The sequence below is a fragment of the Ananas comosus genome, unplaced genomic scaffold (assembly GCF_001540865.1).
Source record: "Ananas comosus cultivar F153 unplaced genomic scaffold, ASM154086v1, whole genome shotgun sequence".
Lineage (NCBI taxonomy): Eukaryota > Viridiplantae > Streptophyta > Magnoliopsida > Poales > Bromeliaceae > Ananas > Ananas comosus.
Genome location: NW_017893332.1, coordinates 64,272 through 85,793, shown reverse-complemented (window position 1 = coordinate 85,793; position 21,522 = coordinate 64,272). Strand labels below are relative to the sequence as shown.

Below are 21,522 nucleotides of genomic sequence, written 5' to 3'. Positions count from 1 at the left end.
CTTTTGTCAACACACTCCTTTTAAATTCTTATGCAAGCAGTACGATCTAAGTCTGTCACGCCCGGGACGATGCAATTTGGCCCGACGCCGAAGTCACAGAAAGCAACGGCCGACGGACAAGTTCCCTCTATTCGCCAAGGCCTCTAATGTATTAATTTTCATCCATATAGAGAAAAGCCACTTAGCAGAAACATGCACAAACGCTTAACACCAGGGTAGCAATAGCCATTAGTGGAAGAAGGAAACTAACATTTACACAGTTCTATGATTTATTTTTGATCATAATACATTGCATCCATTTACATTCCATGGTTCTTTGAACTAATTACACATTGCATCAATTTCTTTCTTACACCATTACTCAAATAAGTTTTACATTCTTTACTTTATCAATAGTCATCTAATCAAAGATGAACTATGGGTATCTACTTAACAATATGTAAACCCAACTCAACTCTGTGTGCTCTTCTGTTAAGGCGCATATCCTTTACTCGGTGTCGCCGCTCGCTCGGTCCACGGCTCTGTGGAATAGTGGGGTGAGAAATAGCACAAGATTCCAGTGTTTCAGCCTCAACATCACCTGAATTCCACTAGACTAACTCAGGTAATAGATAAGAATAAGCCTGCATTATAAGCACTCTATAATGATGCTAATATGCTGAACAATAAAGTAGAATAATGCTTACATTAAATAAATGCAGATTATTTGAAATTCTTGTTCTTTTCACGTTACTCTTCGTTCTTTGTTCTTTGCTTCTTTAGTTCTTTATTCTTGTATTCTGTAATTCAGGCTAAACCCGGGGTATCGCCACATTGACTTGCTTCCATTAAGTCATCATCGCAGGAACTCAACCAGTTAGGACGCTCTTCGGTTTACTCAACTCGTGATGATAATCCGGGCGCATCAGCCCGAGGAGCGGAGCGATCGCCCTCGACGGAACTCATAGCAAGTATGATCATACACTTACTCAAGATTATAGTTCAATCTTGACTTTAAGACTACTTAGTATTTTTATCACTATTTTGTTGTCAATGCGCTATGCAGACATCTTTACAATTCTTTATTTTGGTCTACATCTAGACTATCATTTTTTATTCCCACATTACTTTAACTTTAAGCTATTGTCTTTTCATATTCTTTACTTACATTGCGTTCTTACTCACTATCTCTATGTCTTTCACTTTAACTTTATCGTAAATGCACTCGTTATGTCATTGGTGTCATTGTGTCTTTTGCTCCGTTGAGTGTCATTTTTTTCCATGCATCACATAGTTTTTCGACTTCACATAGTTCCTCATTCGTCATATTTGCAGTTACACTCACCATCATGCATCATCACATTTCCATCATTAACTTTACTCTAAAATGATGCAACTCATATAAGTTACCATGTCTCAAATGCATGACACATTAGGCATAAAAGTTCAATGAGTTTTAGAGACACCACCTTCGTAGGTCTATTTAGGTGGCTCCGACGATTTTCTTGTAGTTATAGGCTCACTCGTTCTTCACTGCGCGAAAACAAGTCAACTAGGCATTTATCCATATCTTTCTATAGACTTTTCGTAAACGTATAATCCACGCGCACCAACGCGTACGAAATTACCCCCATTAAGGTTTCTAAGAGGCGTCAATGCACTTAGAAATCCCCATCTGAAATTGGGCCAGTTGAATGATCAATTGAGATGGTTATGGTTAAGGAAGGAAAACTAAATTTCAATTAGTATAACAGGGTAATTGCATTTGAATCGAGTAATACTAAGTACTATAAGATACTTCCTAAATTGTGAAGTAAATGTAGAAGTTCATGGAACCAAATTGGGGCTGCAATTGAGGTCTGGGTGCTATCCTGGTGAGATCTAAATGCTGAAAATTCAGCATGAACTAGAATTTCAGCATCATGCTGAAATTCAGATTGAGTTGAAATCCTTAAACCTTATGGATTCTTGGTTCTTGTTTATGGAAGCCCAAAGTTGATAAAGAGTGTATAGAAGTGATAGTATATACCTGTATATAAGTACCTTGGAATAGAAATGCAAATTTGTTAAGAGCCGAATGTAATTATAGTTTAACCTCTCTTAGTTATATCTATATGAAAGTTAAACTTGCTCGAAAGTCTAAATTGACATTCCGACAGGTCGGCGACGCACTAATTACGGTAGAAGCCAAGTCGGCTCTATTTGCATTGAGTCGCGTGATATTGTTGTTTGCACAGTTCGAGACGTGGATTCTAGTTGTTAGCATCCCTACAGGTGGGTGGTGCTATCCGAAGTCTTTGAATCACCTTTTATGTCTATGATTATTCATTGAGCATATTTATATTTGTAATCATGTATTATAGGGTGTTCGGCATTGTGCAAGCGAAAATGTAAATTCCTATCAACAATGAGAACTTGTGAACCTTAAAATGTGGACATAGAACCCTATGAATGTATGGACTATAACAATAGTGAACTTGGTGACATTCTAATTAGAGAATTGGATAGTATTGAGAAATAAAACAGTGAGACTAGCAAAAAGAGCTAGTTAGAGTAAACTGTGACATTGGCTATTATTGAATCCTCTAAAGGAGGATCAGATCTTACTCACATAGTTTGTTTTTGGCTTGGTGGTGGTCGCTCCCCCCAGGCAGTGCGCTCCGGAGTGGTCACTTGATGGGCTAAAGTATTTGCCCTTGGACTAAAGTATCTGTCCAGCAGACGGTCCCGTCGGGAGGCAGCTTAGGGCCCGCCAGGGATTGAGTTGGTGAGTTGCAGTTAACCAAATGGTTAGCTAGATTGATTGGGTATTGGTATATTACAGTATGCATGCATAAATTTCATGAGATATATATATTGTTTCTTTCCAGCTTTGTACTGGCATTGTAATAGTTATATGTTATAGTTGGTTACTATCCGTTCTTTTTTTTTGTCTACATATGCCTGAATAGACCTAGTGGGTGAGTCGGCGAGGTCGGCGGCCGAACCCACTGGGAACTTTTAGTAGTTCTCACACCACTAACCATACAGGTTCCAGTGCGAGTGTTGTGGCCGAGGATCGAGGCAAGGGCCCTGCAGCCTAGCTAGCAGACACCAGAGTATAGTTGTTTACCATTTTGAGTTCATGTATCATCTATTTTGATGTATAGAGACATGTAAATGAATGTGTATTAAAGAGCATGTAAATAACTAAATGTTTTCATATTCAGTTATGTAAAGTTCAAATTGAAAGTATTAAATTACAGTGAATTTCATGTATAGCTAGATTACTATCACTTGGAATTGTTGCTTGAATTCGTGCAAGCCATGTATATTGAAATGTTATCCTGGGAATTGTTGATTTCATTATACATGTACTCGTTGTTGTTGAGCCTTGGGCGGACAGAGGAGGTTCTGTCCGTTCGGCATCTGTGTACGGGCCCGAATCGACCAAATTGGTGATAGCGGGACGTGACAGTTCGCGTGCCCGAACCGACCAAATTGGCGGCCCCGGGGCGTGACACAGGATTTAGCCAAATTTTCTTTGTTCTCGCTGGTTGCGCGTACGGGGACCGGTCCTCGCCTGAGGGACCGCACCTTCAAGAACCGGTCCCCACCTGAGGGACCGGACCGCGAGAGCAAATATCGCGCGCAGAGCTTTCTACCGCATTTTCAGCCTACGGGGACCGGTCTCTCCCACCAGGGACCGGTCCCCGAGAGCAAAATCTGCCAAGTGCAGATTTCTACACAACTTGCTCTCGCGGATCCATTACAATGCACTTTTTGGGTTTTTGACTTCTTCGGCTTTTCCGAAGCATACCCACTCGGCAATTAGTCGATTCTGAGTGAAGTCCAACTGTAATATACCGGATTTTTAATATAACTGTAAGGGTAAATAAAAATAGTGTAAGATACTATTTTTATTGAACTTAGAGAAGTAAAATATAAGTTTTGAATGATTTGTGCTGAAATCGGAATGGAAACAGAAGATTTAAAATTTTCTGTAAGAAACGGGACTGATATTTTAGCAGAAAATGCAGTGTCAGAAAATTATGAAAATATGAAAATATGTAATGATTATTTTTATGATGCTAGATTTAAATTTTCATGCCATTCTGACACTCGGAAAGTGAAAAATAAGCTATCTGTTAAAATATTAGTCGGTAGAGCTTTCGGTGACCAAAAATGGTCGAAACTGAAAGATTAAAATTTCTTTGTTCTTATTAATTTAAACCGAGCCTGACTGTCAAATTTGAGTGAAAACGGACATTCAGAAGGGCTCCAATTAAATATATCAGACTAGAATTAGACTGAAGTGATAATATTGATGACCTATGGACCTAAAGACAATTGTTACATTGCTTAGTGGATTTCCACTAAGCTGCCAGGGGGAACCTCCATTCTTATCCTCTCCCTGTACGCATGAGAGAGAGAGGGAAAGGGAGAAAAGGGAAAAAGAGAAGAAGAGGAAGAAGAAAGTAATGAAATTGGTGCCGTTTGACGATCCGATCGATCCCCGCACACGTTGGATTTTTCCGGCACTTCGACTGCAAAGTTAGTATTTTATTATTATAGTTTCAAACCAGATTTTTTGGTGGATTCTTGACAGTGGATGTTAGGAGAGGTCGTTTTGATAGATCTATGTTGAATCTATATGCTGAAATTGAAGTTTAGAAATCGATTTCTATGTGATTTAGGTGCCGATTTTGCGAGCGTTTCGTCGAGGGATTTTTCCGTGACTTACCGGAGTGGTGGCTGCCATGAGAAGCTAAGGAAAAGCTGTATATGGATTCCAAAACCACCAGAAAGAATGACTACGGTACACATATACCACCAGAAAGAATGACTAAGGTAAGCAAACGGCAGCACGACGAACAGCAGATCACTACAAGGAGGGGAAGTGCAGATCATCAAAGGACCAAAACGCTAGGGAAATGAATGCAGAGTAACAGATCAACAATAGATTAACATCGGAGATAGATGTGCGCAATCGCTAAGAATAACAGGTGCAGGAAGCGGTTGCCTATAAATAGGCCATCCAAACTTCCTCCTTCAAAAGAAATGTTTTCTACACCTCCCTCTACTTATCATCATAGCCTTAAAGAAGAGCAAGAAAACCATAAAGAAACAGCCAGAAATAATTCAAAATCAAGTAATATTAGTAAAATAACAATGCATCAACACCCAATCCCAAACAAAGGTACGAATAGTAAGCTTAAGTATAGCCGAACCAAGCACATAGAAATATCTGGAGAATGAAAACTTTACTGCAGCCAAATTAATAACAAATAAATATTTACAAAACTTGATGCTCACAACCTAGTTGCCGATCACTCGTTAAAAGAAGCTTGTATTTAGCAAACTAATTAAGTAGGAACAACAGCGAACCGAACAAAGAGAAAGTGTGTTGGGGTAAAGAACGCAGCAATCATAGGGAATAGTTTGGCAAACAGTAGATTACCATTGAAGGGAAATGCGCGCAATCACTGAGGGTCACAATAGGAGGAAGCGGTTGCCTATGAGTAGGCCGCCCAAACTTCCACTTCGCCCAAACCTCAACACGTTCGAAGCCAATACTTGCGAAACTTTCCTCAACCTATCATCATAGCCTGAAAGAGAAGCAAGAAAGTTAGAAAGCAACAAGAAGGGAAAAACGAAAGAAAAAAATGTCGGTAAAACAACAAAATACAGAAGCATCGGAGAAGTAGAGCATATGCAAAGCAAAATATGTAAATAACATATAAATTTTAAAAAAAAATTCAGAGTAAGGAAAAGGGGAAAAAAAAGCAAGCTATGCCATGAAAGCATGGAGCATTTTCTATGCTCTTTTTTTGATGCAAAATCATCGCCGCCTCTTTCACCCAATTATACCATCTTAAACATAAGCCGAATAAATAAGCCGCCAATAAGAGGGGCAATAAAAACCACAGGTAAGACAAAACTCCCAAATAAACTATTTAAAAATGTGAGCAAGTTGGAGATGAAAAATACGCTGGGAACAAAGTAGAGGAGGATAAATTATCAGGAAAATTCATCAAACGAAAAAGGGAAAAAAAAAACAGCATGCAAAATGGGTACAAAGTAGAAGAGGATCAATTATCAGGAAATTCATCAAAGGAAAAAGAGGGCAAAATCAGCATGCAAAGCATAAATAAATAAATAAATCAAATAAAAAGTGAATCCCATCAATAGTAGATAACAGGATCAAAGTAGATAGCAGATAACAGCATCGAATCTATTAAAGTGTGAGGGGAGCCATTCCTGTAGGCAAAGGTGGGAAAAGAAACTAAGAAATTAACAGTCCATATATATAAACATAGAGAGAGAGGGAAAAGCATGAAAATTGCATAAAGCTCCTTTGTATGGCTTCCAAAGAGCCTCAGGTATCGTCTTCCTTGACAAAAAGCTGTTTTGGATGGTCTTACTATTAGCTTAAAAAATTTTCATATTCCAAAGGCTGTCATACAGGGAGTTCAGAAAAGCATTCAAAGAAACTCATACATCCTTGACAAAACAAGATACACTCAGAACCAGTTTGTGGAAATGCGAGTTGAAAACCATCTCAAAAGTATCAAGCAGCCAATTGTGGAGTTAACCACGAAGCTCTCTTCTCTGGGCTATTTAATCGGTTCAAAAAGTGATTCAGCTATTGCTAAAGTTCTCCAACAGCTAGCCTTTTTGGGCCTACAACTTTTTAACGAAGGAAAGTTTTATTCTAGCCGATTGGTCGAGGACTGTTTTTCAACCTTTTTCAATAGGTTTTCTACTGGTGGAGATAAGCATCCTTGTAGTAAAACCACAATCAGATTCAGAGATCACAACATGTATAGGAATCCCCACAATTCAATTGTCCCAAAAGTAAAACAGCAACGAAACCTCCCCAATCCGACCCACAGATCCAAATTTGCATCCAAATTTAAACTTGAGGAGGATTTAAACACACGCAGAGATCGCGCAAAGCAATAAAATTTTCTGGAGAATACTTGCAAATTAAGCATAAAGAGTAGCGACGAAAAGAAATGGATAATTAGTCCAAAAGATTTTGAAAAAGTCGGGTGAGCTCAGATAGTAAGGACATCTGCATTCTTTTCACCACAGTCAATAGACTTTTTTTTCTTTTAGCTAACAATTGGCGCAAGTTTTGTCCTAAGGCCATCAAGCTTGTTTTTTTAAAAATTCCGTATCGTATTTTTTAGCCAACAATTCTTGCAAGTGTTGCCCTAAGGCCATCAAGCTTGCCCATTCTTTAATTCCGTATCACCATAAGCTTGGACTTTCTTTAATTCCGTATCACAATTGCTAAACAAGCCATTTTGCATCATCACATATTGGATATAATTTTTTTAACCAACAATTGGCGCAAGTGTTGCCCCAAGCCCATCAAGCTTAGCCTTTTGTCAATTCCGTATCATCATTGCTCAGCAAATCATTTGAGGTCACAAAGAATCCACCTCTTTTATGCAGCTACTTTCACAATATTATAATTAACATTCGCTGAACTTTGAGTGTTTATTGAGTGTTGCTAATAAGGTGAACTAATTTATCTGAAGTTTAGCAACAAAAACGAACATAACTAAGGCAGCAAGATTTCACATCATTATTTTGCACTTCTACTCAAGTAAGGTTCCCGACTTTCGCCTTCGCTTAAGAATAATTTTTCAAAAGAAAAAGAGAAACCACATGTCATTGGAATCCACGAGGGCCTTTCCTGATTCTAGACCAAGAAGGTCCGAGGGTCTCTGAATTATGGCAACCATCTGGCATTCAAGGGGAAGGTCATCATAGCATGGAAATAGGAAACCTAAATTCGGATTACATTCAAGGACAGTCGCCTCACTTTCTTCATGGGAATGGTCAAGCTGAATTCTGAACTACCTAGCTGAATTCTGGAATGAGAATTCAGAAGGTTGAATTCTGAATTGCAGCAAGATATTTAATGGATATAAAAGGATAGGATTCAATATTCTGGGAGGATGAAGTGGACAAATAAGAGGGACTGGTTGCCTACATAGTAAGCCGGCCAAAGTACCCCCAACACAAACCAAGAAGGATCAGGCCTCTTTCAATTACCGCAATGACTGATTAAGCAGAGAAATATCTCAAAACTGGGCAGTGATTAAAAAAAAACGAAAAACAAAACAAAAAACAAAACTACTCTACACAGGCTACAAAGATTGCCAAAAGGCCAATCAAGTCGTCATGCCTAAAGGGCAGGCAAATATGCCTCAAACATCACTATCACTATTGCTTTCATTGTTCTTAAGGAAAAAAACAAAACTTATCACCTCCATTGAATGATTGAAAGAATGGTATTTTCTAAATTTTTTAAAAAAAAACTATCAAGCATGCAAACTAAAGGCATTTAGAAACAATATAAATAGACAAATGGACACCTATAGGTCCTAAATAGGACTATTTAATAAATTCTAGCATTCAAAGAACAAAGGATAATAGACAAAAGACCCCCGAGTGCACCATTCATTTTCAATACTCTGAGTTTAAGCAACAAAAATTAAATTAAATTAAAGAATCAGTTTGATAGAACACATACAATTGAGTACAATAAAATCTAAGAACAAAATTAAAAACTTTTATGCTCAACACATAGTAATTCGTACACAATAACTAAATAAGGAAATATAGTAAATAAAAAAAGCGAGAAAAAAAGGGAGAGAATGACATTGCAGTTTTGTAGCTATTATCTAAAGTTCTTACTAAACAATTGTACCAAAATGTTGGGAGTAGAAATTATTTCCAGTCCTTTGGAAGGAAAAAAAACTAAAATCTAGACAGAGAAACTAAGCCAAACATATTGTAAACTTAATTAGACCTGCTACTTAAATGCATAAACCAACCTAAATAAATAGAAAAGTAGGAAAAAAGAAAAAGGAAAAAGAGAATGTAAACTATGCAGAGTAGTCAAGTTTTTAGTAACTAAAATACAAGGAAGCAGATTTGTTTAGTTTTGTCATTTTTTTTTGTGTTCAACTTAACTCTGAAGCTGTTATTCTATTTCTTTGTTATTTAGAAACATCGGAGTCATTTTTCTAACAGATAATAGCACGGCGATTGGCATAAAAATAATAGTTTAATGATGGCTTTGAAAATACAAATAATATTGTATAATAGATAAAAAATCCTGCATGTAGTCAAGTGCAATTCTGAGAGATCAGACAAAATCTTAATTGCCTAATTTTTGAGCTTTAGACCTGCTGCTACCAAGGGAATATAAGAAACATTATTGTTTTCTTTGCCGGAAAACATGCGGAGGGAAAAAAGCCACCAGGGGATTCCAGAACCTTTATTTTTTTTTGACCAATCGATGCTGAAGCCAAGGCAGTAGGCAAGAGTTTTTTAAGACTAAACCATAAAAGAATGACGCAAAATAACCAAGCTTTGTAGAACAAACCCTCTCCCCCAAAATAAGCGTGCTCCACAATAAACCTGATTTTTTTTTTAGGCTCCCAAACCTGGGAAAAAACTGTTGGAAAAAGAAAGCAAATCTATAAACCAGCACCAGTAATATACGCGTAAAAGTTCCAATTATTATTTTTAGCTTCTAGATTGCTAGGATTCGTCACATGGACAATTCATGTAAGAAGCAGGTAAGCAAGAATCATACCAAATAGTTTTATAAATTATACTGTAATGGGACATGAAAAATGGGCGGTTTGAGTAACAAAAGAACTAATTCAAACAATCTCAAAAAAAATTCACAAAAAAGGATCAGCTAAGCAGATTCGGCAACACCACTCATACGCACAGAGTAGTAGTAAGGAAAGTAAATAACTGTAGGAAGCAAATATGCGCAGCGACCAGGGATAAGAACAGCAAACAGTGACTGTAGTAGGAACAGCAAATAACTGAAGTAAAGAAACATGCGCAATGATCAGGAATAAGAACAGCAAGAAGTGACTACCAAGTAGTAGATTACCATTGGAGGCAAAAGTGTGTAACCACTAAGAGCAAGAACAGTCAGGATGCCGTTCAAACTTCCACCCATTCAAAAGCAACATTCCGATTGCATAACGTCAAGTGTAAGTCTGGTGACGACCTTCAATTGATTTTGGAGCTTCAATTTAACATGATGTTCAACGTAAGAAAGCTTTCCTTTTGTGCCAAATAATCTAAGGGACATTCTATGTAAATGGGACCATTTTCATAAAAAGAGCCAGTATCTCTGGCATATATAAAATAAACTTATCAAAATTTTTCAGGCATCTCACAATTGTCAACAATTTTTCTAGGCAAGTAACTTTCTTAAACCTATAGTGTAACATACATGAATGTTTAATGTATGGAGTTTAAATATTTAACTGAAAATTGTTTCCGGAGCGTGAGTTTTTTCACAACTATATAGCAGGTAAATAGAGTAAAATAAACATCAAATAGTCAATTTAACGAAAAACCCATGAAGCGAATTCCCCTGAACTGGCAAATTAGCGAATCCTGCGAGACTATGTTGTAAAACAGCCAATATGATAGACACTCACAAACTTGCTCAGATATAGGTTGAGGAAGGGAGAGCGCAAACCAAGAGCTGGTTGTCGAGAAAATAGGCCACCCAAAACTGTGGAAAGAACAGAAGCAAGAAAAATGGGCAACACAGCAGCAAGGAAAAACTGTGGAAAGAACAGAAGCAAGAAAAATGGGCAACACAGCAGCAAGGAAAACATCAGAAGAGGTCTGGCACAAAATTCGATGCTTTGTAATTCAGCGCATGCGCTGATTTTGTAATTCTGCTTTATGCACCGCGAACAATAGTCGAAAGTCTAAAGGGCATACAAGTGCACATGTACACACACACATATAAAGAGAGACATGCTGTAATTCAGCAATTAAAACATAGGTAACAAAGAGAGATATGTTATATTCCAACAAGAGGGAGGAAAGTAATAAAAACATAGGCAACAATAAAAATACACAGAATATATAGAGTTTTTTTAAAAAAAAAAAGGGTATAGAGGCTCAGACTTTATTTATATCGAATGGTAAGATATAGTGCGAGGAAGGGCTACAAAACACCAGGAGGAGGCAGGCTAGAAAGTAGACCATTAGAATTTTTTTTTTTTTTCATCCGTTCCACCAAACCCTGGCTTGCTTCAGCTCGAGCTCGGTTCTTTGGCAAGTAAAACAGTTTGTTCCAATCTTTTTCTTACTTTTATTCAACAAAGAGACAGCAAATCCTGCGGCGAAGACTTAAGTTATAGGTTGAAGCAGCGCCAACGGGAATCAAGAGTTGGTTACCTACAAATGAGGCCATCCAAAACTCTTTTCCACTTTTCTCCAACAGAAGCGAGACCTTAAAGGAGATGGAGAGGATACAACGAAAACCAATAGTTCATGGCCTAGAAATCGGGCTATCCAGACCTCATATCTCAGTTTTTTTTATATATCATCACAGCCTCGGAAAGGAAAAAAAAATAAGGGAAAAAAAGGGGGAAATAGGCCAATCGTCTAGAAACAAGGGCATCCAGACCTCATAGTTCTTTTTTTATATATATATATCATCACAGCCTCGGAAAGGAAAAAAAAATAAGGGAAAAAAAGGGGGAAATAGGCCAATCGTCTAGAAACAAGGGCATCCAGACCTCATAGTTCTTTTTTTATATATATATATCATCACAGCCTCGGACAGGGGTAAAAAAGTAAAAAAGGTAAAAATGGATAAGGCAAAACCCCAAACAAAACCGATTAAACCTTCAGCATGGGGGTTAGTAAACATCAAATATAAGAAGAACCAGGGAAGAATGCAGAAGCGAAGAGCGTAAAAAAAAAAAAAAACAACTCAAAATAGCTACCTAGAAGTGCCTTCAGAGCATAAAGATGGAAGGAGAGGGTGGATCAGGTGATGATAGTAGGCACCGGCAAAGAGTTATGGTGACGCTGCACCCCGCTGCCGAGCCATGAAAGCTGGGCTCAACATGCTAGGCAATGTGCCAGAGCATCAATATCAATACATATAATAAAAGGAGAATAAAAGGAGAACTTTAAATCGACGGCGTGCCGCCCCCCAATAAATAAATCAAAACAGAATAGAACTGATTAATACTGGTGTAAGCAAACCAAAACTGCTGCAAGCAGCTTAGAGGAAACCGGGTAAAACAAAGGTGAGGAAAAAAACAGAAATCAGACAAGGCTGTTCGAGGACGTTGAGGTATTAAGCAGAGAAGCAGAAGTGGGGGGAAAAACAGAATCAAGGAGAATAGATAACACAACATCAAGGAAAATGTCCGAAGAGCCTTGTCCTCAAATTCATTTCCCTGTAGTTCAGTGGATGGGAGAAATTTGGAAATCTGTTAAGGCGTCCAAAACAATAGCCCAAAGTTTAAAACAAACATAGGGACATATGCACAGGGACAAACCCAAAGAGAGACATGTTATAATTCAGCTCATGCAGCAGCACATATATATTTCAGAATTGATGTACACGCACACATCATACACTCATATACATGCACACACACACATATAAATGATACACATCTTTAGAAATTAGAAGTAACGATATAAATGTTTGGAAATTCTTTGATAAAAGCCAAGAAGTAACCACATCAAATTAGAAGAAATGCTATACATGTTTGGGAATTCAAGACAAAAAAACATGGGCAAATGCATCTCTCTAGTCAAACACGACACAAATCTCTTAAGAGTGGCGACAAAAGAAATGGACAACGACTGACCCCAAATAATTTTGAGAAGAACGACAAATGTTTTTTTTTAAACAAAATGAGCTAAGATAGTAAGGGCATCTTCATCCTCTTCATAATATAGTCAAGACTTTTTGCCCACCTTTTTAGCAGGGCTTTATATAATTTCCCAGCCTCTTTTAGAAGGCCTTAATTTCATCAGGTATTAATATTGTCACATAAGCCGTGCTGCATCGTGGAAATGCAAGTGGTCCTCAACGCCATCAAGTTTTCGGAGCAGGAAAAAATCAGCATACTTTATTTAGGAACGGCATCAAGTTTAGGGGTAGCGAAAATTCAGCATACTTTATTTAGCAAGAAAATGCTGCAAGCTGACCCCAAGGCTGTCAAGTTCAGGCCTTTCCCATATTCCGAAATCATTTGAGGGGACAAAACACCCACAATTTTTTTCCCCAACATTTGGAGATGGCGCTGGCGATGGCCATAAAGGCTAGGTTTTTTAATATTATGTATCATCATTGCTCAATTACTTTTTTTAAGACACAAAGCATCCAGTTCTTTTATGCCACCACTTTGAAGAAAGAATGATATTTAACTATCTTAGCTGACTTCCAGCGAGGGAAAACGGATTAAATTAAATGAGCAACATTTTACATCACTAACTTGCATAGAAACCCAAAAAAAACAGGCGATGCCTTTCTCTGGAGAAAACGACAGGAGGATAAAACATGCGACGGGATGAGAGGCGGCTCTATAATACAAAAGGAGCCGTTTGGGCTTCCTAAACCTAAACAGGGCAGAGCATAGAACTAAGTAGCTGATCCTACATCAGCCGGGTCGCACGCCATAGAAGATTGGGCAGAACGAAGGAGGTTGATTGTAGCATGACAATCATTGAGTCCATGACGCAATCTAATCTGCTCATTTATAACGCCAGCTTTTTCAGACACCACAGTTGCATAGGAATCTTTAAGAAGGTTGTGCTCGCACCTAAGGCTTGTGAGTTGCCCAATAAAATCACTATTCTGGAGCGCAACAGCATCGTACAAGTTCTTATATAAGATGAAATCATCGTAGTTTGCATCCTTTATCTGCAAACCAAGTTCCTTCTTCATCCGCTGGATGGCAACTCGTGCTGCATCCTCCCAAGCTATCATAGAATCGGTAGATGGAGAGCCCCAATTACGGGCCACCTCAATTACAGAGCCACCGCGCACAATCGTAAGATCGACGTACGCTATAAACCAACCCTCCGCAGCAATAGTTACAATACAGTCGGGCGTTTCAACACCCAGCTTACCAGATATCTCACCAAGTAACATAGTGTACGAAAGCTGTACTACCGACATCTCAACAACTGCCGGCAAGACAGAGAACAGGGTCAATGCAAAGAAAAAATGATTATGCATGCTTAGTGAGATAGAGTAATTTTTTTTTGCGAGAATAAATGAACGACAAATAAATACTCACCCAACCAACCACAAGGAATGTTAAGCCAGAAATAACAGAGAGGCCATTTTTTTTAATTATCGGGAAAACAATAGCAGAGAGATCCCAAGTGTCTAAGTAAGTATGTAAGCAAGGATCTTCTAAAAACTTTGTTGAGATATCCCAAGGGTGTAAAATATAAGTATGTAAGCAAGGGCCATTCCCAAACTTTGTTAACAAAAGCAGGTAAGAAGGCAAATAAGGTAAATGCGGCCGAAAAATCACATACTCTTTGTTAAACAAGACCGCATAACCAATCACAAAGCATGTTAAGCAGAGAGCAACAGGGAGGTTTTTTTTTTTTGAATTTGCGCAATCAACAGCAGAGACATTCCAAGTCTGTAAGCATAAGTAGGTAAGCAAGGAACTTTTTAAAACTTTGTTGAGACATTCTAAGTGCGCAAATATAAGTATGTAATCAAGGATCATTTTAAAACTTTGGTAATCGAAGCGCGCAAGAAGGCTAAGGTGCAAATGAGGCACGAAATCCCACCCTCTTTGTTTTTGTTGCACCCACCTCGTTATATGGAATGCTTAGAGGGAATGTAGGGAGGGAGGGGGGGGGTCCAGCCGAAAGATTCGGAGGGACCCAAAGAAGACCACGCACAAAACCGAACCGACAGTCCAAGACATTAAAAGGCCAAAGAATGTTTTTTTTAAGCTTTCTTAACAGAGAGCATCACAAAGTCCAAGGCATAAAAAGAGAACAAAAACTTTCCCAGCTCTCTGCCTATGAATCAAGCACATTAGACTTTAAACCAGGTAAATTGCAGTTCCGGAGGCATCATCAGAATTCCAAGCAAAAGGCCTCAATAAACAGTTGTCGACGAACAGGATATTTCAGCTTTAACCAATTAATCAGAAGCATCCAGTTCTTTTTTCTTAAATTCTTTCTACCGCAACAAATAGGACATTTCAGCTTTAACCAATTAATCAGAAGCATCCAATTCTTTTTTTCTTAAGTTCTTTCTATCGCCGAACAAGGTATTTCAGCTTTAACCAATTAANGTCGACGAACAGGATATTTCAGCTTAACCAATTAATCAGAAGCATCCAGTTCTTTTTTCTTAAATTCTTTCTACCGCAGCGAATAGGACATTTCAGCTTTAACCAATTAATCAGAAGCATCCAATTCTTTTTTTCTTAAGTTCTTTCTATCGCCGAACAAGGTATTTCAGCTTTAACCAATTAATCAGAAGCATCCAGGTCTTTTTTCTTAAGTTCTTTCTATATGGCAAGTGTAAAGGGTAAATTTTTCTTGCGAAACGTGTTATGTGCTTCCAAGGGAAAGTTAATAGGACAAAAGGTCAGAAGAACCAAGTTCTTTTTCTTAAGTTCTTTCTATACAGCAAGTATAAAGGGTAAATTTTTTTGCGAAACGTGTTTTGTGCTTCCAGGGAAAAGGTAATAGGACAAAAGGAGGTCGTTGGGAGTCAGAAGGCCAAAGCAAATGGGTTGTTGCCCACTCACCAAATCTTATGAGGCAGCAGTACAACACGCACGGGGCACAGGCCGAAGCAAACAGCGGGAGGATAGGGCTCGGCAGGAGCCGCAGTCCAGGAAGGAAGATGGCAGGACAGGGCCGAAACCACGGAGACAATCAAAGGAGTATTAGAGGAGAAGCTACCAGCAAACACCTACAACGAACCTTTCAAATATAGGGAAGCAAACAAGCTGCCCCTCGTCCACATGGTGCCAGCCCTATTTATAGGCAAATCCTGAAGGAGGCCCGGCCTAAGAGAGGAAGGACGAGGAAGGACGATGGTACAGGAAAGGAAGTACCAGATCTCCCACCCACTTCCGGCGGCGCCGGGGACGGAAACGGGGATTAGAGGAAGGAGTTGCAGAGACAGGAGAATCAGGATGCACATGGGGAGCAGAGAGAAGAGATACCGCAACCACAGCTGCACAACGGCCAACCCTGGCACAGCGATGTAACGCGCGTACGTCGGCCGCAGGAGAAGGTCAGGATAGGGCCCGACAAGCACCCGACAGGGAGGGGGGTGGGGCCCGGCTCGGAGAGAGGAGGGCAGCTGATCTGACCCCATCGAGAGGAGAGATGCGAGGCAGGAGGCACATGTCCCCGCTCGCCGCCAGCGAACGAATAGAGCAGACCTGAGCAGGGCGGGGGTTCGCTGCGGAGGCGACACGTGGCACGTTTAGGGTTGGCCTTTTATTATATGTATTGATAGTGAATCTACTAAGACATACTCTCTCGAAAGAGTCTTACCATTAACAACTAAAAAGAATCCCAACAAAGTACTAACTTCGGGCCATAAATTCAAGCAAAGGATTATAAATTAAACATTCTTTCTTCTTCGATGATTAATGTCAAATATCTACTGGATATTCCTAATAAGCTAACCAAGATATAATCTCTATTGACTATTGACTGATGCAGTTAAAAAATTTTGAAAAAGTAACTGGAAACCAGGGCATACATTTAGCTCATTCGGAGACATGGTTAAGATAACAACTGGGTCCAGCTCTTTATTTAGCAAGCGTCTAGCTAACATAGCATTATTCTGCAAGAATAAAGTGAAGACCTGCTTAATTCTAATCAGTTCTAATACTTTCACATTTATTCTACTACTTTGATGACCTGCTTCCAATCAATAGTTGCAGTTCTTAACATATGGTGCTGCCAAAACAAGAAGACTCAGCAAGTAGTATATACTATCAATAGTCATTAGTCATGTTCATTTCTCCATCCAGAAATTTACACTAATACCAATTCAGAGCAACTAGAACCCTAATAAACATAAAAAATAGAAAACAGAACATGCTCTCCAAATTATATTTGTTGAAATCGTCTTCTAACCTTCCCAGCTCGGAACAACTCTAGAGTAGATCTCTGCACCTTCAGGGTTAGACAATCTTTCGATGAACTCCCTCTAGTCAAATAAGAGATTGAAAAATGAGATAAATTATTATCTTTTTTCATGAATCTCTCAATCACTTTAGCTGTTATTATTCTCTCCACAAAAATTAGACAGAGTACTTCCTCAGATGATCTGCAAGCACCAAACTAACATGAAAGCATGCAGAAAATGTACCAAAACAAAACTTAGAAGCTAAAAGGTCACGCAGAAAGAAGATATACCCCAAATGACCTCAGTAGCTTATGCATTTGGTAAAACCATACCTCAGTAGCACATATAAGCCCAAGATTATCTATACAGTGCAAAATCTTCGCATGATAGCTGGACAAGCTCTTTTTTGAAGCCTCTAGAATGTCATTAGTGTCTTTAAATTTATTGGATGGTGACTTTTGCAAACTAACTAGAGCATCATCAATCTGTTCACAAATAAAAGTCTCAATGAAAAAACTATACACAATGTGATCTTTTGGAAGAAGAAAATACACAACCTTCTCAAATGATGAGTGCAACGTAGTATTCAACTTTTCATTATTGAACTTGTAAGCGTCATAGTATCTATCGACAAGTGTAGCTGAAGGAGAATATTTTTCTAGTTCAGATCTATCCTCTACTGTATATACCTGCAATGGCATGCATGTTTTTCAGTTTTTTACAATCAAAGAAGAAGAAATCATAAGTTAATGCTCTTAAAGTAGCATTCACATATCAGAGCTAAAATAACCTCCGAGTCCAAAATCATTTCAAGTTTAGATATTTTCTCTTGACAACCACTAGATGAGGATGCACCTGCACACACAACAAATTCAAATTAAACAAGGCTCTGTGAGAGTGTTAGCCTGTTTTTCCAAATGATTACACTCTTTACCTAATTCCAAGCTAACAAATAAATCAAATTTCAGAAATGATTATAGAGGTTTTCTTAGTAGTCATTGTTCAGACACGTGCTACATAAGAACAACAGAATAGATAAAGAAAGAGGTAGATAAATGAAAATAACATGGTCTCCAATATTTGATATGGACTATTTAAGCAATATTTCAAAAGTTTTTTTACCAGTATTTTTTCACACAAATTATGCAGTTAAGAGTTGCTTCTTGTATCTCATCTCTGCTTAGTCTCACCAAGGGAAGGAGCAGATTATCAAGCTCCAACAATGAGCAACTAAAGCTTTCTATCAAAATCATAGACCAGAAGTATGTAGGGAAAATATTGAGGGGCATATGCATCAGTTTTTGTAAAACATCTAAGTAAAAGCATGTATTGCCTGGATAAAATGCATCCTCTGGATAAAATGTATCCCATCCCTGGGGCCTTTCACACGACAGATGCATCCTGCATCAAAATTTACTTCAAATGTAAAATCTATCCTCCAGCTTCACTTTATGTCAAATAAAATCTCCAATATTTGATATGGACTACTTAAGCACCACTAAATGAAGGCACATCGCCGTGGCTAGAATCCTGTTTCAGATAACTAATGTCCTGTTTATTCTATAATCAAATGTGAGCTCTTGGACTCATGGGTATGTTAATTCTTCTCCCAATTTTCTCCATTTGTTGTGTCTGGAGTCCCCAGTAAAATCTCTCATACAATCATTTTAGCCACGGCGATGCATATATACCAAATACACCTACAATCATGTTAGTGCATAACAATCATAGCCACGGCGATTGTGCGCAACGCCGTCGGCGATGCATGTATACATGATGCATATATACCAAAATAATATTTCTAATTCACTATTGGATGACTCCCCAGCTAAAGATAATGAATATACATTTACAAGAGACTTCCACTGCATGCACTAAAAATTAACCAAGTATAAGCTGCTGAGTACATTGAAAACAAAAAGATCATGAATACTTCCACTGCATGCATATAATATCAAGATACGATGCAACTTTATATACAATATGTTCACAAAGCATCAGAAAAGGTTTTCATAGATGATTCTATGAACCCGCAGCTCAATCGATCTTAGCCCATGTTGCATTTCAAGAGAAGGTCATACAGAAATTACAGAGAAATGGTTCATGCTATGTAGTTTTCATTTCAAAAGAGGAAAATACTAACCATATACCTTTACCCAATTCGATCTCGATGGCATCGAGGTCCATCTCGAGCTTGGTGACGATGTCCTGGACCTGGTCGACGTGCATATCGACGACGTGCATGACGAGGTTCGCCACAGTGCGGGGCATGGGGTTGTCGGCCTCCTCCGATTGGTTCAGCGTGAGCAAATTCTCGAGCACGTGCTCAGCGATCACGACGCTCCCCTCCTCCGCCGCGGCCGCAGCAGCCCGCTCCTCCTCCTCCTCCTCCTCCTCCGCGGCCGCCGACGCCGCCGCCGCCGCAGCGGAGCCGACGCTGGGGATCTCCGAGAGCAGCGACTGGCCCGCGGGGGCGAACCCTAAACTGGGGACGCGGCCCAGTGAGACGGTGATCACGGAGCTCTCCGTAACCCTAGCGGCCAAGCGGAGGGTGAAGGGGCTCGTCGCGGGGCCGGGGGAGTTGACGCGGAAGACGAGGGCCGTCGACGAGGCCACAGTAGAGGTCATTGCTGGCGAGGGCGAGGATCTCCTGGAGCTTCAACGGGGGGCAGAGCACCTCGATGAGGAACTGGGCGTTGAGGGCGAGGCGCTGAGAGCCACGGGGGAGCTCCACGTGGTGCCACGTGAAGATCCCCTCCTCCTCCTCGGCGCCGGCGCCGGCGAGGTCCCAGTCGATGGTGGAGAAGCTCCCGATGCCGTCGAAGCGGTAGGCGCGGCGTCGAGCAGCGCCGGGGAGGAGGAGGTGGCGGGGGCGGGAGAGGAGGGGCGAGCCCTTGCCGCGGCCCTCGGCGACGGCGGCGACGGCGGCGGCCGCGGCGTCTTCGCCGACGAGCTCCATGAGAGGAGAGAAGAGAGAGAAAGGGAGGAGGAGAGAGAGAGAGAGAGAGAGAGAGAGAGAGAGAGAGAGATTGGGGCCAAATATTTAGGGGGAGGTTATGGAGGCGAGGAGATGGTGAATAGAGAGAGAGAGAGAGAGAGAGAGATAGAGAGAGAGAAAGACGATGGTGATGATATGATGGATGATGATTTGATGATGATATTTGAAGTCAACGAGACTGGTCAACGCCAAGCGGTGGGTCACGTGGGTGGGAGTCGGAAAAAAAAAAAAAAAGAGAAAACTTGCAAATTATGCATAGATCAGACGGCTTCTTGCTCGGATCTTAAAGCACATTGAAGTTTGGTTAAAATGTATGGAGCTCCCATAACTATACGTCGTTCTTAAATGAACCTTTCAAGTATATTTTATTTTATTTTATCTTTTTGTTGAGATCCTTAGCTTTTAATTTCTCAGAATCTAGTGATTCTGTTGGTTGATAAATCCAACNAATTTAATCAAATACCAGACATCCAGAAGGTTCCGCTCGCATCCTATCATATGGAGAATGAAGCGTTACAATGGCTTCAATGGTTCGAGAAGAGCTGTGGAGTCGTGGCTTGGGTGGAATTTGTAGAAGCTATTTGTACTCGTTTTGGTCCAACTATGTACGAGGACTATATGGGAGAATTAACAAAACTACAACAAGGTTCGACGCAAAGTGTTCGTGATTATCAGGCCCGATTTGAAATGCTTGCAAACCGCACGACGGGGCTATCCGAGGCATTTTTCATAAGCTGTTTTATTAGCGGCTTGCGGGAGGACCTCAAGCATGATGTCCGAGCATTCCGACCAACATCTATGTCTGCCGCTATTGGTCTTGCACGCCTTCAGGAGGAGAAGCTCTTAGCCCAACGACGTCAGGTGAGACCTACCCCTACTAGGCCAAGTATTTCTACGACCACAAACCCGAAAGAAGCTCTCCCACCAATTAAGCGTCTCACGCCGGCCGAAGCAAAAATAAGAAGAGAGAAGGGACTATGTTATAATTGTGACGAGAAGTATAGCCCTGGTCATCGATGCAAAACAAAACAATTGTTTTTGATCGAAGGCGAGCCTGACGAAGATAATATGGAGGACACTCCCGAGGATATTAATATCGAAGAATTGCCGGCGGAAATTTCTATGCATGCTATATCCGGGTCGTTGTCTGCCCAAACAATGCGTTTGAAGGGTCTTCTTAAGCGACAACCAGTTACTATTCTCATCGACTCAGGAAGCACCCACAATTTCATAGATTGCGATCTAGCCAAGAGAATGCATTATCAAATTGCCGAAGAAAAGCATTTTGAGGTGATGGTTGCCAACGGCGAGAAAGTCGCAATCGGAGGTAAATGTTCCAGCCTACCTATTACTCTTCAAGATTATTATTTTACAACAGATTTCTATGTTTTTCCTCTCGGCGGGTGCGATGTGGTACTTGGAGCCCAATGGCTTCATACTCTTGGACCTATTCTTTGGGATTTTTCAAAGCTTTCTATGCAGTTTACAATCGATGGACAGCAGTATTCAATCAAGGGATCAAGAGCACCAGCATCACAGATCGTAAGCAGCCATATGATCGAGAAACTGCTGACGAAAAGTAAGACTGCTGTATACATGACTCTATACTCGACAG

General features: G+C 40.0%; 1 protein-coding gene and 1 long non-coding RNA gene across 10 annotated transcripts; one reads left to right on the top strand and one right to left on the bottom strand.

The window, feature by feature from the left end:
- Window positions 1-1,659: 1,659 nt before the first annotated feature.
- Window positions 1,660-3,254, top strand: LOC109705654. Its single transcript, XR_002214824.1, has 2 exons — window positions 1,660-2,746; window positions 2,931-3,254. It is a non-coding gene; the product is annotated as an uncharacterized LOC109705654 (long non-coding RNA).
- Window positions 3,255-5,203: 1,949 nt separating this feature from the next.
- Window positions 5,204-20,001, bottom strand: LOC109705653. Of its 9 annotated transcripts, XR_002214822.1 has the most exons (9): window positions 19,053-19,985; window positions 18,243-18,310; window positions 17,700-17,764; window positions 17,467-17,598; window positions 17,242-17,394; window positions 16,918-16,990; window positions 10,452-10,528; window positions 9,893-10,030; window positions 5,476-5,567 (listed from the first exon to the last, which is right to left on the bottom strand). XR_002214822.1 is itself a non-coding variant. In XM_020226405.1 (7 exons), the coding sequence occupies exons 1-7, from the start codon at window positions 19,535-19,537 to the stop codon at window positions 5,452-5,454; spliced, it is 1,092 nt and encodes a 363-aa protein (XP_020081994.1). In that variant the 5' UTR covers window positions 19,538-19,983; the 3' UTR covers window positions 5,204-5,451. The 9 variants fall into 9 exon arrangements, 7 of the variants coding, with proteins under 7 accessions (XP_020081994.1, XP_020081995.1, XP_020081990.1 ...); XR_002214823.1 differs by lacking the exon at window positions 10,452-10,528 and having other exon boundaries at window positions 19,053-19,982; XM_020226405.1 differs by lacking the exons at window positions 9,893-10,030; window positions 10,452-10,528 and having other exon boundaries at window positions 5,204-5,567; window positions 19,053-19,983.
- Between the last annotated feature and the right edge of the window lie 1,521 nt (window positions 20,002-21,522).

Coding starts and splice junctions, on each gene's coding strand:
- LOC109705653 (XM_020226401.1), bottom strand. CDS start 19,537: ATGACCTCTACTGTGGCCTCGTCGACGGCCCTCGTCTTCCGCGTCAAC. Junction 18,311..19,052: donor GAATTGGGTAAAGGTATATG/GTTAGTATTTTC, acceptor ATTTTGATGCAG/GATGCATCTGTCGTGTGAAA. Junction 17,395..17,466: donor TGCACTCATCATTTGAGAAG/GTTGTGTATTTT, acceptor ATTTGTGAACAG/ATTGATGATGCTCTAGTTAG.